The 15840-nt window shown below is 40.6% G+C and overlaps 1 protein-coding gene across 1 annotated transcript in view; it reads right to left on the bottom strand.

The window, feature by feature from the left end:
* Positions 1-8315: 8315 nt before the first annotated feature.
* The window catches only part of LOC139570791 (melanopsin-A-like), a 75247-nt gene continuing 67722 nt past the window's right edge, over positions 8316-15840 (bottom strand). The window contains exon 10 of the mRNA XM_071392979.1: positions 8316-11276. Within this exon, the coding sequence (XP_071249080.1) occupies positions 11028-11276 (249 nt within the window). The 3' untranslated portion in view covers positions 8316-11027. The remainder of the gene's footprint in view (positions 11277-15840) is intronic.

Raw genomic sequence — 15840 nt, forward strand, 5'->3', positions numbered from 1 at the left:
AGGGGGATTAACTGGGGATTTTGATTAAAGTGGAATTATTAAAGCGACAGTCGTCCTTTATCTACGGGCCATATCAGAGACACATGTTGAAAGCACCAAAACATACATGCAAAAAGACGCACGCTATTGATATAGATAGAAGTCAGACAATTTCACACCTGTCAAATGACCAATCAGATTTAGGACTAAACTGCTAATCACAATAATCACGCTTCAGATTCACTGTATGCATAATCTCGGTTACCCAGAAGTAAAATTCTCTCGCGAAAATTAGTCATTTGCAGTTGTCATCTGTCCACGAGAATCTGTTCAGAGAGATTACAGTATGCAGGTTTGGTGTCAATGTTGTCAAATGAACAATAGGCACTAGGCAGGTAAATTCAGTATGGGTATAGATTCAAGTATTTATTCATCTCATTGCAGGGGAGATGACTGTTAGCTTGATGAAAATGATATGTCAAGAAAATGCTGAAGCATTTTCTATTCTAGGTGTGATAATGACATAAAATAATGCCTGAATTTTTTCATGCATTGATTCTGTATAGCTCACCTCCTCATAAATGCCAGCAGAACCCAGATGTGTCAGTCACATCAGACCTGGGATCAATGAGGAATGAATGTGCACAGGGGTCTGATCTCCATGTCAGGCCTGGATGCATCACCTGCCTCCCAGGCCCTGAGCTCTGAGCACCTCTCTGTGGGGGGAATCCAAACGGAGAAGGAAAGCCATGATTCTTCATGGTTGTCAATTCCATCAGTAAGGAAAATCATTATAAATGTATTTTTCCTGCTTCAGAGAGAGAGAGTGAGTGTGTAAATACTAGAGCTGGGCGATATGGACCAAGATCCATATCACAATAAATTGACTGAATTATCACGACAACGATAAATTGAACGATAGATTTATAACGGTGTGCACCACAGTTATTTTTTATATTACCCTTAAAACTACTAGCTATCAGTTGTCCCATTAACAATCACCCATATTAACAAAGTTATTTAATTTCAAACTTCATATTTCTCTAGTAGGGTCCTATAGGTTATTTATCGTAATGAATGATACCAGCAAAATGTCTACGATAAGTGGCCGGTTTGTTCGGTGTCAAAAATGTTCACTTTATCGTCCCAGCTCTAGTACAGTAAATGCAGTGGTATGCTATACATATAACCATAGTAAAGGTACACCAATGCAAACATATCCCCATCAAATGAGGCATGCTACTTGATGTCTCAGCCTCTGTCCAACCTTTTATATTGACCTTGTTCTGGGTTTGCATGAATAGCTCTGGAACACAGAAAAATTCACAAATGAATCTGAATCTACAAAAAAAATACAAAATATGTGTGATAATGTGTCACAATATGATAAATGCCCTTGGATGAGAGTGGGGCTAGATAGCCAACAACAACATAGGCAATTTGCACTGCAGAAAGATCCATATCACACATAGTTATCAATTGTCCTGAGTCCATTGCTATCATTAAACTGTAAATAATAACTGCATTAAATAACAGACCAGAGGGGACTTCGGTTTATCACAGATACATACAGTATATCATTTTGATTGTCTGGAGGATACTGTCTAACTTTTCAAAACACCTAAGAATAATGAAAAAGTGTATGAAATAACAAGAGGCCTCACAGACAGGAAAGAACAATCTGTCTGTTAAGTGAATAAGAGCCTCTATTTACATCACAGCATTTAGCAGACGCTCTTATCCAGAGTGAATTACAATAGGGAGTGCATACATTTTCATACCGGTCCCCCGTGGGAATTGAACCCACAACCCTGGCATTGCAAGTGCCATGCTCTACCAACTGTGCTAGATGGGATTCTGTCTAAAAGGAGTTTATTTCCTGTAATCAAAGATAGCGCACAGAGATTTCAGCTGAAATTGCAAAACCATTGTGTTACTTGACACACAGGAAAAGTAGTGTACCGAGGATGTGCAGTTTGTCAGTCGAGGCATGGACTTCAACACCTTTGGACGCTGTAATGTTCTTGTTGATCATTCTTCATGTGTAATAGTGCGAGTTGGAGCTATCCTGGAGTAGCTGTAATTGTCTTGTTCTTCTAGGCCTATGGGCATAACCACTTATTACTGAGCATACCATTTTGAATGTGGAAATAATTACTTTTAAAAAGAACATCCCATTGCAGTCGATATACATATGTTATTTGTCAAATGAAGTGTTCAGTACATCTCGTGTGCAGGGCCGTAGCCAGGGTCTGAGTTTTAGTGAGGTCCGGATATTAGTTGCTGTAGCTTCATTCAACTTAATTCACCTTAGTCGATCTACAAACACATAGCCTATTAGCTGTACAATTAGCCGTAATACATTAACTCAGCACCGGGATTAAAAACTATAATTTAAATCATATTAAGGGATCCGGGAGCAAAACAATTATTTTATTAACAAAATATCAACAAATACGTTTGCTTTAAAGAACAATTTAATTTGCAGTTTTAAAGATAATTTTCCTCAATTGTACACATTTTGCCATGATTTTTGATAGGATAATATGATATTGTAGTGAGAGTGACTGTACGGGGTGCGTGACTGGCTGCAGGGAAGTCAGACGCAGGAGAGCAGAACTGGGTAATAACCGGATCAGTTTAATATGCAAAACCAACGGCATCAGAACAACAAAATATGGGTACAAAGAACCCGTCGCGAACCAGTCAGAAGTGCACATACACTTAACAACAAACAATTCCACACACAGACATGGGGGGAACAGAGGGTATTATACACGACAAGTAATGAGGGAATGTAAACCAGGTGTGTGGGGAAAAAAGACAAAACAAATGGAAAATGAAAGGTGGATCGGCGATGGCTAGAAGACCGGTGACGTCGACCGCCGAACGCCGCCCGAACAAGGAGAGGAACCGACTTCGGCAGAAGTCATGACAGTGACTGCCAAAATCAATGGGGGGATAGCTAGCTAGACTAACTAGACTCATTTGCCAATCTAAAAATGTTTAACTGACATTGGCTAATTGAGTGACTGTCTGTGAGGAAAACTGCTGCAACCAAGTTGCGAAATTGCACCTTGTGTATTTTACTATTGTCACGCCCTGACCTTAGAGATCCTTTTTATGTCTCTATTTTGGTTTGGTCAGGGCGTGAGTTGGGGTGGGCATTCTATGTCTGGTGTTCTATGTTTTCTTTTCTGTGTGTTTGGCCGGGTGTGGTTCTCAATCAGAGGCAGCTGTCTATCGTTGTCTCTGATTGAGAACCATAATTAGGTAGCCTTTTCCCACCTGTTTGTTGTGGGTAGTTGTTTTCTGTTTTGTTTTGTTGCACCAGACAGAACTGTTTCGTTCACTCTCTTTGTTGTTTTTGTTGTTTCAGTGTTCTGGTTATTTTATTAAATTACAATGAACACTTACCACGCTGCGTTTTGGTCACCTTCTTTCCAGGACGATCGTTACAACTATTCTAACTCTCAACAATAAGATGAGACCAATGTTCTCTGTCATTTTTCCGTCACTTAGCAAATTTCAGGTCTGCTGAGCGCAAACTTGAAAGTTGTGAAAATTCTGTGCAATTTCCAGCGTGCGCTTACTGTGAACACTGAGGCTGTATACGCTTTAAGTTACAGTTTAAAGAGTGGCCAAGTAGCTTACTGTGGCTATTTGATCATAATGTAGGCTTACCAGAGTGGCCTACCATCAAAAACAATGGAGAAAATGCATCCCATAACATTTTAACATGGAAATAGCTGTTCTATCATTCAGCCTACAGTAGCAGTCAATGTGTAGTGTTCAATGTAAGCCTAAATTCCATGAGACTTTGAAAAAAACATGCAGAGCTTGACATTAACTGTTTATCCACTTGTCCTTCAGACAATGAGGTGACTGAAAATGTTGTTGTGTTGTTTGATGCAAAAAAACACTACAAAACAAAATCCATTATTATTCCCATATCATTATTACAGAGAATCAGACAAATTATGCTACCCTCTGCCTATTGTCTAATTATCTTATTCAAGCCTGTCTCAAAATACAACACCGCCCCTTTAAGACAAAAAGAGCTCTTTACCTGACTTGCTTTTCAAAGATGTCTAGAAATGTACATGTTTTGTGCTCTTGTAAGAAGCAATCACTCCCCTATTGCTGACCACAAATGATCTATAACTGAGATAATAACTCACTAACTAGCAAAGGATATGAAAAAAATGTGCACATGTGGCTACATGCAGCTTTTGCTTTGAACTCAAAACAAGCCCATCTACTCACCACCACAGCTGTAAACACAGTCCAGTTCCAAGTAAATGGCACAGATCCATATATGGCAATAGTCTATTTGCATATAGACCTACTCCAGTTCTGATTGGTTATGTCACACCGGTTTGTGTATAGTATGGGCTGAGTTGTGTGCAATAGAATCCTACACTGATGTGTTCTGCCTACAACACAATCTCTTGCATAGTTTGTTTTGTTTTCGGTATGTTGCATTGAAGGTGGCTAATATTGTGTTGATTGTATCACAATTGCCACAGTAAAGGGAAACGTTGATAGTGTTAACTAACAGGGAAAACTCTAGAAAGTTGAGTGAAGTTCAGTCTTGTGCTTCTCTCTGTTGGCTGATATTTCTTCTGCAATCTGCCACGGGCAGTCTCTGGGCTACTGCACCCCCCCCCCCCCCACAGACGCACAGCTTAGGAGGGAACATTGGTTGAGACCCCAACTGAGTTCCAAAATATGAGGACCCTCGGTGTCCTTGTGTCTTAAATATAAATGGACAGTTGATTGGCAGGTTCAGCCCTTAGGCAATCGCTCTCATTTTCCCATCCCATGTTCTGTAATGCGTGACTGATAGTGTGGATCCATTATCAGGAACATGACTAGCAAGCAAGCAGCAAGCAAGCAATGCCAAAGCCCCAATGTACATTTGCAGACGTGTTGAAATAAATAATTTTGCGTATTCAGTAGAATTAGAATGTTATAGACTTGCTAAGGCAGATCTGATGAAATTAGTGTATCTATGTATCCAGATAGTCTTAGTGCAATATTGATGAGAAGTCATGACTGCATGACATGGGAGGCGGCAGGTAGCCTAGTGGTTAGAGTGTTGGGCCAGTAACTGAAAAGTTGCTAAATTATATCCCCGAGCTGACCAGGTAAAAGTCTGTTGTTCTGCCCCTGAACAAGGCAGTTAACCCACTGTTCCTAGGCTGTCATTGTAAATAAGAATTTGTTCTTAACTGACTTGCCTAGTTAAATAAAGTTAAAAATGTCTCATGACTGCATGTCTCTTCACAGTTGGATCAAGCTATGCTTTATTTTATAGATTTTTGAATGATGTTGGTGAAAACTGCTGTTGGTGAAATATCAGTCAATCACATTTAATCAAAAGTATTTATAAGGCCCTTTTTACATCAGCCGATGTCACAAAGTGCTGTACAGAAATCCAGTCTAAAACCCCAAACAGCAACCAATGCAGATGTAGAAGCACGGTGGCTAGGAAAAACACCCTAGAAAGGTCAGAACCTATTAAGAAACCTAGAGAGGAACCAGGCTCTGAGGGGTGGCGAGTCCTCTTCTGGCTGTGCCGGGTGGAGATTATAACAGAACATGGCCAAGATGTTCAAATGTTCATAGATGACCAGCAGGGTCAGATAATAATAATGACAGTGGTTGTAGAGGGTGCAAAAGGTCAGCACCTCAAGAGTAAATGTCAGTTGGCTTTTCATGGCCGATCATTCAGAGTTAGAGAAAGCAGGTGCGGTAGAGAGAGAGTCTAAAACAGCAGGTCCGGGACAAGGTAGCGCGTCCAGTGAACAGGTCAGGGTTCCATAGCCGCAGGCAAAACAGTTGAAACTGGAGCAGCAGCATGACCAGGTGGACTGGGGACAGCAAGGAGTCATCAGGCCAGGTAGTCCTGAGGCATGGTCCTAGGGCTCAGGTCCTCCGAGAGAAAGAGAGAGAGAATTAGAGGGAGCATACTTAAATTCACACAGGACACCGGATAAGACAAGAGAAATACTCCAGATATAACAGACTGACCCTATGCCCCCCGACACATAAACTATTGCAACATAAATACTGGAGGCTGAGACACTGTGGCCCTGTCTGACGATACACCCGGACAGGGCCAAACAGGCAGGATATAACCCCACCCACTTTGCCAAAGCACAGCCCCCACACCACTAGAGGGATATCTTCAACCACCATCTTCAAATACCTTCCATTACGTGTCAGAAGACCTATCCGACATCAACACATTCCTTCTTTGGTCAATGTTCAATTAGCAACATGAAAAGGTTTAGGATGCCAATGTCAAGTGCAATGGAAACTCATTTTATCATACACATTCTTCTCATACACATTGAAAAACGCACACGTTTATCAGTTCACGCACTTAAGGGTGTACAGGCCCACTGCGTTTGTCGCCCGAGATGTCCTGTCACTTATCTACGGAGGGAATGCTTTAAAAAGAACCTGCCTAAATCTCTTTCCCTGTCTCCCTCTCACCCTCTATCCTTCTTTCGCTCCCTCTCACCCTGTCCTATTCCCTCACGCACTTGCAGTCACACGCATATACACGCAAACACACACGCACACACACTAACAACGAAAGCCACAACACGCCATTTCAAGCCAAATCTGTAACTATGAGATATATTTTGTGGAGACTATTTTCATCAACTGATGATTTGAGTATTGATCCTATAGGTGTTTTGCAGTTCAACCTCCTACCAGAGAAGATTAGGTCCGTTCTGCTATTGGCCAATGGCCACATACTTTGGGCTCAGAGGGTATATAATGAGAACAAAGAGGATAACAAAGCCATCCATAATTCTTTATCCCTAAATTCACTACTTGGGGTCATAAATCTGCTGTTTCACAAGGCCCAGCCACCCACAAGTGTCCCTCACCCGGCTCAGCAGATCAGAGGTTTTAAGGGAAGACCTCTGTGTTTGTGTGTGCGTGCCAGTGCATGAGTGCATGTGTGTGTGTGCATGTCTTCACACAGCAGCCTCTTGATAACAGAGTTCCACACCGGATCTCCAGGGAGAGAAGTCAATGAGGTAATGACTGCTGACAGGGAGCGGGGAACGGGAAAAAAGAGACTGGAGAAACCTCTAACGGTGAGGAAGTTGCAACAAGTGGTGAGTGGTGTAATTGCAATTTTACATTTGAAATCATAGTAATTATGAGATCTATGTGGACCTAAGCTGTAAAAACTTCTCACATTGAATCTTTTATGATCTTTTATTTAGCTTTTGTATTTGTACAATACTTCAAAAATACTGATGCATCACAAGGTGGAGGATACATTAAGTAAAATGTATTTATTTAGAAAAATAAATTAGAACAACACTGATTAGACATACTATAGTCAAAGTAACAAATGTACAATAAATCTTTTTTCATATTTCTAAACATATCTTCCTTTTCCTGTAAGATAGATGCTTGTCAATAATACAAACACACAATCAAATGTAGAATTAAACGGGATTTAAGCTCAACACCATTATACTACAGAACAACAAAATAGATTACAACTTGCCATTTGATAAGACTGAATAACATTTATTTGGAAAACATACTGCAATTGAATCCATTTTTAGAAACTTTCACCTCTGAGATACTGAGAGCAAGGGGTGAAAATACGTTTTCACCATTAGGAATGCTTTTGAATCAACCTTTCAATCCCTTTCCATCTGGAATGAAACTCTCAAGTCTCTCTGCCTACTTTTCTGGCCATGAGACATTTGTGAATCACTAACCACGTTTCCATCCAGTTTTTATGCGAGTAAAGTCATATCATATATATATTTTTTATCACTACAGTTGTGAGCCTGTGATTATAATTAGGAAGTTTTGGTAAAATTGTATAAATGTTGACAGATAATTTGTTTGTTCGACATGGTGGGATCGTTTTGTGTCGGTAAAACTAATTATGCTAGAAATGGCGGAGAAAACGGCTTTACACGCAAATATTGATATAATAACCATCATATCGGAGTAAACTTGGAGTCATGCGATATGGTGTATGGTCCTCCCACTTCGACTCGGGAAACCATGCAGTTTTATTAGGCTACAGATTAAATAAATTCTGATTAACTTCACACGCCTTTCCAATAAATAAAGAGGCTCTTATTCGGGTGATATGATGATCGATGCTTGACTGCCGTTTGACAAATAAAAAGTATCCATATTCATCTCATCATGTAAACCTTTTTTTATTTTCTAAGAGTTTAAAATGCGATGGATACACATTGAACTTTAGATTTTGATTCAGTAAATGAAAACTTAAGCGAAAAAGTCCGTTTGCTGGAAACACACTACTGATTTAAAAAAAATCATATTTTCTTTATGTAGATTTTTTTATATTTGCATGAACATCTGTTGCCAATTAGATGGAAACCTGGCCACTGGGAACACTATTTACACCTCACTGTGGGGCTTAATCACATTAGCTAGCATGTAGGAAGTAGTAAGTAAAATAATACATTTCACACCTCAGAATGGTGGGTCACCATGTAGGACAGTTTCCCTTTCCCAAAACAGTATATGGATGCCACTGCCCACTGAGTTGCCAGTAAAACACAACCAAGCATGCAAGATCTGACAAACAGGATTTCATGATTGAGCGCCAATGCAATTGCCAAGGAGTCATTTTATGGGCAATCAAGGGTATATTTACTCTGATGTATCAATCAACAGGAAGTGTTTTTCCCACTTCCTGGGGACAAGGCTCAGTGGGAAACATCCTGTATTTGCTCATACAGGCAGATAAATTGGGGGGGGGGGTCATTTTCTGTTCGCATTCGACCATTCCAAATTGGAAAATAAAACAAACACCTCTTGCACTTCGCTCAATATTTTATGTTTTATGTTTCTGAGCTATTATAGACTATGATGAAATCTTTCATATTCTATAATATCATTATAGTCACATGCATTGTACTTGTGCTCTGTATTGAAACTCACTACATACCCATTTTAGTGTAAGCTATTTAACAGCTGAGGTATAATCAACAATAATATCCCTTTTGCCCACCCATACAAGCACAGGGAATATTGGATTCATACTCTACAACACTGCTCATAAAACTGTACAATTCACCTTACAGTCACTTTAAAAGCTTTTAAATGAATCACAAAATGAATATCTAGACCTTAAAGTGCTTCTGCAGATCATCTTGAAGTTTGCTTGCACAAGGAGTTAAGTTATCATTATCCGTTATTTCAACTGTTCCATTACAGCACTTAGCTCCATAATGAATTGTCTGATACCGATTCTCCCATGAATTACAATCAGAAAGAGCCCTGCGGTACAGAAATATAAATACGTATGATTATCTTAGTGTGGAAATCTTTTTAAAATATTGAACATTTTGAAATTCAATACTTACTGGTAATAAATGCAGCTTCTTACAAAGCAAAATCAATTTTACACTGCGTAATTACAAGCAGAATCTAAAAAGCAGGAGACCATAATAAATAGGAGACCAGACACTCAACAGATGCACATGGACTGTTTACCTGTACATATGAATACCACTTCTTGTGTTCTCATTACAAGTGCTATCAATCACTCTCAACCATTGTGTCCTGTAGTCTGTCAGTCTATTTGGTTCCATCAAAACACAGGAGTATCAGTTAACACTAGTCTGGTGATTGAAGTCAGAGGAACGGATGAGAAACTCAAATCCGCCATAGATAATGTTATTGCAGTGTCTTTGTTTACCAACTATGCTACTGCCCATGGACCAACCACTTCTTATTCTGTAAACTGGACGCATCTACAATAGTTAAAACCATTCCGTGATTTTAGTTGTCTATGGGGAAAAGAGCTATACTGCGTAAATACAGCAATAGAATACTGTATTACCATCAAGAAGGAATTTGTCTTGCACAATCAAATTGCAGGTTCTATCGAATTCAGCCCTGAGTTGTGGATTTATTGTGCAGCGTCCTACACATTCTAATGCTCAAGACATTTAAGGCCAGGGCATTGATTGAAGTTCTTAATGTGGGTCCAGGCTGTAGTCAGCCCAGATTCTGTCACACAGGCCATGGGCCTCGAGAAAGAATCTTGGCTGACTACAGCCTGGACCCACATTAAGGACTTCAATCAATACCCTGGACCAGTGGTTCTCAAACCTCTCCTCGGGGAACACCAGACTCTTCACAATTTTGTTGTAGCCCTGAACTACTGTAACTCACCAGATTCACATAGTCAAGGGCTTGAGGATTAATTGACTATTTGAGTCAGGTGTGCAAGCTGTGCAATAGTTAAAATACATTGAACAGCTGGGAGTCCCCGATGAGAGGTTTGAGAACCCCTGCCCTAGACAGCCTGACATTTCCAGCGTCTCCCAGCTAAGATAGATCCCTCAGATAGCCATTTCCAGCTCAGCCTTTTTTAGTTATGTCTGCATTACTTCACACAATAGTTCTACTTAATCGGTTTCAGCCTTTAGCAGATCTTAGATGAGGGGACCTGGGCTAGGGGAAATGTTTGAAACGGGTTTGAAACAGTTGGGCTGCTGTCTGATTTTACAGACTTCCTTACGATTGTAGCTCACTCAAGAGGCCCAGGTGAAAGCTTAGCAGACAACACAACCAATCCCATTTCTGTACTTTCTTTGTCTGGTACCCAGGGCCGGCTCTAGCCTTTTGGGGGCACTAAGCGGGATTTTGTACCCCCCCCCCCCCCCACACTGTGGCCTCCCTGTTGATGGCGGGGATACATTGATTTAGTTTTATGGTACCCTTCCCTGACATTTTGCAATGTGGTGCAGAGAACAGTATGTTGAGACCTGAAATTAGTTCCTGGTTCGGGGGTCCCATGGCGGCCAGAGCCCCAAAGTGACCGCTTACGTCGCTTATGCTTGGAGCCGGCCCTGGTTGTACCACATTAACAAAGCAACAAAACAAAACCTTTTCAGTAAAGAACGTACAGCAAGAGTATTCACATGGGGGTTAACTTGACTTGTAGAAAAGTTTCATGTTGAGTACAGACCCTGGCATTTATTATAATTTCTCATGTACTGTGGTTGTGATCAGATGAGTGGTGTAGAGGCATCACTGTTAGAGGAGTTAGAGGGAAGTGTTGACCTCTGCTGGACATTCTCCTGTGGCTCCTTAGTAACAGACCCCACATCTACACTGCCATTGGATGGCCTTGTACGGGAACCACGGGAACTGGCCCTAAGGACAGGTAAGAAAGGGCTGGTCTCGGAGGTGATGATGATGCTGGGAATCTGGCCAATCATTCCTCTCGTTACGATGGCTTCTGACGAATCACCAGCCTGTCGAAGTCAAACAAAAGGTGAGATGAGAAACAATTAACATAAAATGCATAGATAATTGCACCCAATTATCTATGCAACATGGCAATTTGGATTCCTGGTTTAATATTATTTTCCCTAAAAGATGGTCTTGTATCCTTCGAAGCAAATCTCAAAGATCCCTTTTCCTTTGTCTCCAGCCAGGTCATGTTTTTTGGGTATGGGAGAAAAGGTACCAAATATAGAGCTAGAGACACCATATTTTATGACAAACAATTTATATACAGTATGTCCTCTACTATTAGCAACTATAATTTCCTTTCTAGGGTAAATTAGTTGAAATTAAATACACAGAGAACAGAACGACCGGAACATTACTTTTGTGCCTGACGGCGGGGCTGGAGTTAAAGGCGCTGCATGGTCAATCCGACATTTGCATTGGCCATGCAGCATTTACGGTGCTACAGCCTCTACAGAAGTTAGGGCATTCAGACTTATTGCGTTTCGCGGCGCAGCGCAGAGCTGTCGAGTAGAACTGTTGTCAAGGAAGTGAGTTCGTGTTTATATAGTACCACCCACCCCCACCTACCGTCAACCAATCATGTCAATGAAGAGCAATACGGAGTCCTCCGCATTGTTACAACATTTGTGAGGCGCACAGGGATACGGTACCGAGTTCAATTTGGCCTCTGCATGCCTCCAGAGGCTCCTCAATTGCGTCACACCTTCTATAAGGAGCGTCAGACCACATTTTCGGATCACGCATAAATTGGCTTTAACACAGCTTTGGGACGGAAGTAACAGCTGGCAAGAAGTGCACAATATCTGTCTTATCTCCGTGTTTATGGTTTGTAATGCTCATTACTTTAAACAAATGTACTATTAGTCATAATGTCATTGTCATGTCCTGACCATAGTTCTTATGTGTGTTGCTTGTTTTAGAGTTGGTCAGGACGTGAGCTGGGTGGGCATTCTATGTTGTGTGTCTAGTTTGTCTGTTTCTGTGTTCAGCCTGATATGGTTCTCAATCAGAGGCAGCTGTCAATCGTTGTCCCTGATTGAGAATCATATATAGGTGGCTTGTTTTGTGTTGGGGATTGTGGGTGGTTGTCTTCTGTCTTTGTGTTCTGCACCAGATAGGACGGTTTCGGTTTTCACATTTCTTGTTTTGTTGTTTGTAGTGTTCTATTATATTCTTTATTAAATCATGTTGAACACTAGCCACGCTGCGTTTTGGTCCTCTCCTTCATCCCAGGAAGAAAACCGTTACAGTCATGTTTGTGTCAATTTGTATAATTCATGCTGCAGGTTAGAAATGTTCATTTAAAATAAACCATGCGTCAACATCGCCTTCCAATATTAATTGGACTAAAATGAATCACATCATCTCACTTCAATGGGAATGTAGTAAGAGATGTTTTTCACCATTTTCAATTAATATTCATGCTTAGCCCTCCCAACCAGGTGCCCTCCAGCTGTCCTTGCCATGTGCGTTACTCTCTTGATAGAATAAACGTTTTTATACTTTTCACAAACGGCAAACTCATCATGCTTATCAAATTTCTATGGTTTGACTCCCAGAATCATAATGATATATATTTTTAACCACTAACCTGTCCATAAAAGCTTATGTGAGAAGCTGATTGATCAAGTCAATTGATTAAGGCATTATTCTAATGATGCCATATATCATTTTCAAACATTCAGTCACTTGTTGATATTTTGCTAACTTTACAAAAGCAATATGAACTAGAGGAGACATTGGCCTGTGCTTAAATGTTATTTTATTCCAGGTCATCAGTTAACATTGTGTTACTTTCGTCCCACCCGTATCTCCTGTAACTTCTCCCAGGCTAACACCCAAGACTAGGTATTATAATACTTGAAGCCTATGCTGTCATTTAATTAAGAAAATGACATAAGAAAATGTCAGTTTTGTCAACAACTCTACAACCAAAAAACCCTTCCAGGTCCGTTTTTTTAACTCGCTCAAAACCATTTAAAAAAAATAATAATTTGGCGATACATGGGTAGACTGGGCTGGGTTTTCTTTTTGCAGGGACCTCGTCCTCCACATTAGGAATGGGTTGACACTATGTCATTCTAGCTTCTATGTTATCTGAGAAAAGTGTTACTTTCACCCGCCTTACTTTCATCTCGACTCTCCTCCACCTACAACCTGTATATGTAACAATGCTTTGGTTACTTAAAGGGATACATTGGCAATGAAGCCCTTTATCTACTTCTCCAGAGTCAAATGAACACATAGATACTATTTCTATGTCTCTGCATCCAGTATGAAGGAAGTTAGAGGTAGTTTGACGAGCCAATGCTAACTGGAAGCCAGTCATTGTGCTAACAGTATTTAGCAATTGCGTAACACTAGTTAGCAACTTCCTTTTTTAATAAAATGTAACCCCTATTTTACCAGGTAAGTTGACTGAGAACACATTCTCATTTACAGCAACGACCTGGGGAATAGTTACAGGGATGATTGAGCCAATTGTATGAGGGTCAGATTGGGAATTTAGCCAGGACACCAGGGTTAACACCCCTACTCTTACAATAAGTACCATGGGATTTTTAGTGACCACAGAAAGTCAGGACACCCGTTTTAACATCCCATCTGAAAAACAGCACCCTACCCAGGGAAATATTCCCAATCACTGCCCTGGCGAATTGGGATATTATTATTATGATATATATTTTTTTAACTGAGGAAAAGGTGCCTCCTACTGGCCCTCCAACACCACTTCCAGCAGCATCTGCTCTCCCATCCAGGACCAACCCTGCTTAGCTTCATAAGCAAGCCAGCAGTGGGATGCAGGGTGGTATGCTTCTGGTAAAGCAGAAACATAATAATGGTATCCACGAGTTCATCTGACTCTGGGGAAGTAGGAAAAGGGCTTAATTCCCAAAATCCCAAAGTATCCCTTTAAGACAGAAGGTTGGGGAGAATGGATGGGCACATAATGCAAACTTCTAGCAATCCAAAGGTTGCATGTTCGAATCGTGTCAGGGACAACTTAAGTATCTTAGCTAATTAACAACTTTAGCTAACCACAACCATAACTATTTGCAACTCCTTAGCATGTTAGCTAACCCTTACCCCTAACCTAGCTAACATTAGCCACAAATGCTAACGGCAACAAGACATATTATACTGTATGATTACTAAGACGTATGATACTGTAAGACTGCTTTTCCACCACCGGACCATTCGTAACATATCATAAAATTGGAGGAAGTACTGTAATATATCATAAGAAATGGAGGGACACAAAAATATATATATATAATGTGAATGAGTGTGAGAAAGTATTGTTGTCTCTGCAGCTCAGAGTGGAAGTCTGCCTCACGTCATTATAATCTGCCACTGCCGTTCCTGCTCTGACATTATCGGCCCTGACTACAAATCAAAGAGCAAGTGGTAATATTTCTCCCCCTGTAAGGCCTAGCCTGCCATGAGGCATGTCACAGAACAGTTAATTATGTCTCTCATTGATAAGGCTGGTTAATCTGCTGTGACATTTGAGATTAAACTGCAGTGATTTAATAAGGCCGTGCCATCCACATGCCTGTTGTCTGCTCATGGCCAAACCCTGCCAGACCTCACAGGAATGCATTAGCATCCGTCAACACCAAACACACTGAGGTTAGGGCGGAAATAAAAAGGATGAATCGTCTTTGGCTAAGGAAGACACTATGGGAGCCCATTACCTAGCTGGGCTAAAGAGGGTAAAAAACCGGGGAAGACATGTAATGTTATATTGCAGACTCAGCCAAGGTTTAGTAGGGCATTAGTGCTGTTTTTTTGTCTATTGGAGGTAGGTAATGGCCACACTGATCGATACAAAACAAGCGCAATTGACTGACACTTTTGACTCATAATGAGTACTTACAGCTAGAGGCAAGCTGCAGTCCCTGTGGCCTATACCTTTTAATGAAATGTCATTCAGAGCTCTATAAGATACACAATTCAGGACTTTGAGGTTGGTTCCTGCTATCATAATGAGTAACATATTGTAATTATTCGGTGAGTCACTTCAATGTTACACTCAATTAAATACCAGTCACATGTAAGTAAAGAGTTTCTAACACAATTTAGCCTTCATCAAATATTTGATCTTGAATGGGCGGATGGCGACCACAACAATCAGTCCGTGTGACACGGTATTGCACATCTCCAAACATCTATCAAGTCACACCACAGATCACTTGTTACTAAGGCCCAAAGCTTTTAGTCCATCTAAAACACTCAGGTTTAACTCAACCATTAAATTAAGAGGCAAAGAGGATTTTCTAATTCAACCTGAAAGAGCGAATGTCCCTAAAAAACAACTAATCCCTTTGAAAATGGCATCAATATGAGTCAGAAACATTTATTCTAGTGTAAATGTTGACTACTAAGTGTACTGTAAATAGGATCATTTTGGTCATAGTCATTCTCGCCTAAAACAGAGTTTGGAACGAGTAAATGAAGTTTGGGTTTGGATTACAATTATGTCAACAAATCATGCCGCCTTTTGCCAAGCTCCACGTGCAAATCGCCACTTCACTTCCCTTCATTGAATTGGGCTCCGTT

This window comes from Salvelinus alpinus, chromosome 3, assembly GCF_045679555.1.
Source record: "Salvelinus alpinus chromosome 3, SLU_Salpinus.1, whole genome shotgun sequence".
Classification (NCBI taxonomy): Eukaryota; Metazoa; Chordata; class Actinopteri; order Salmoniformes; family Salmonidae; genus Salvelinus; species Salvelinus alpinus.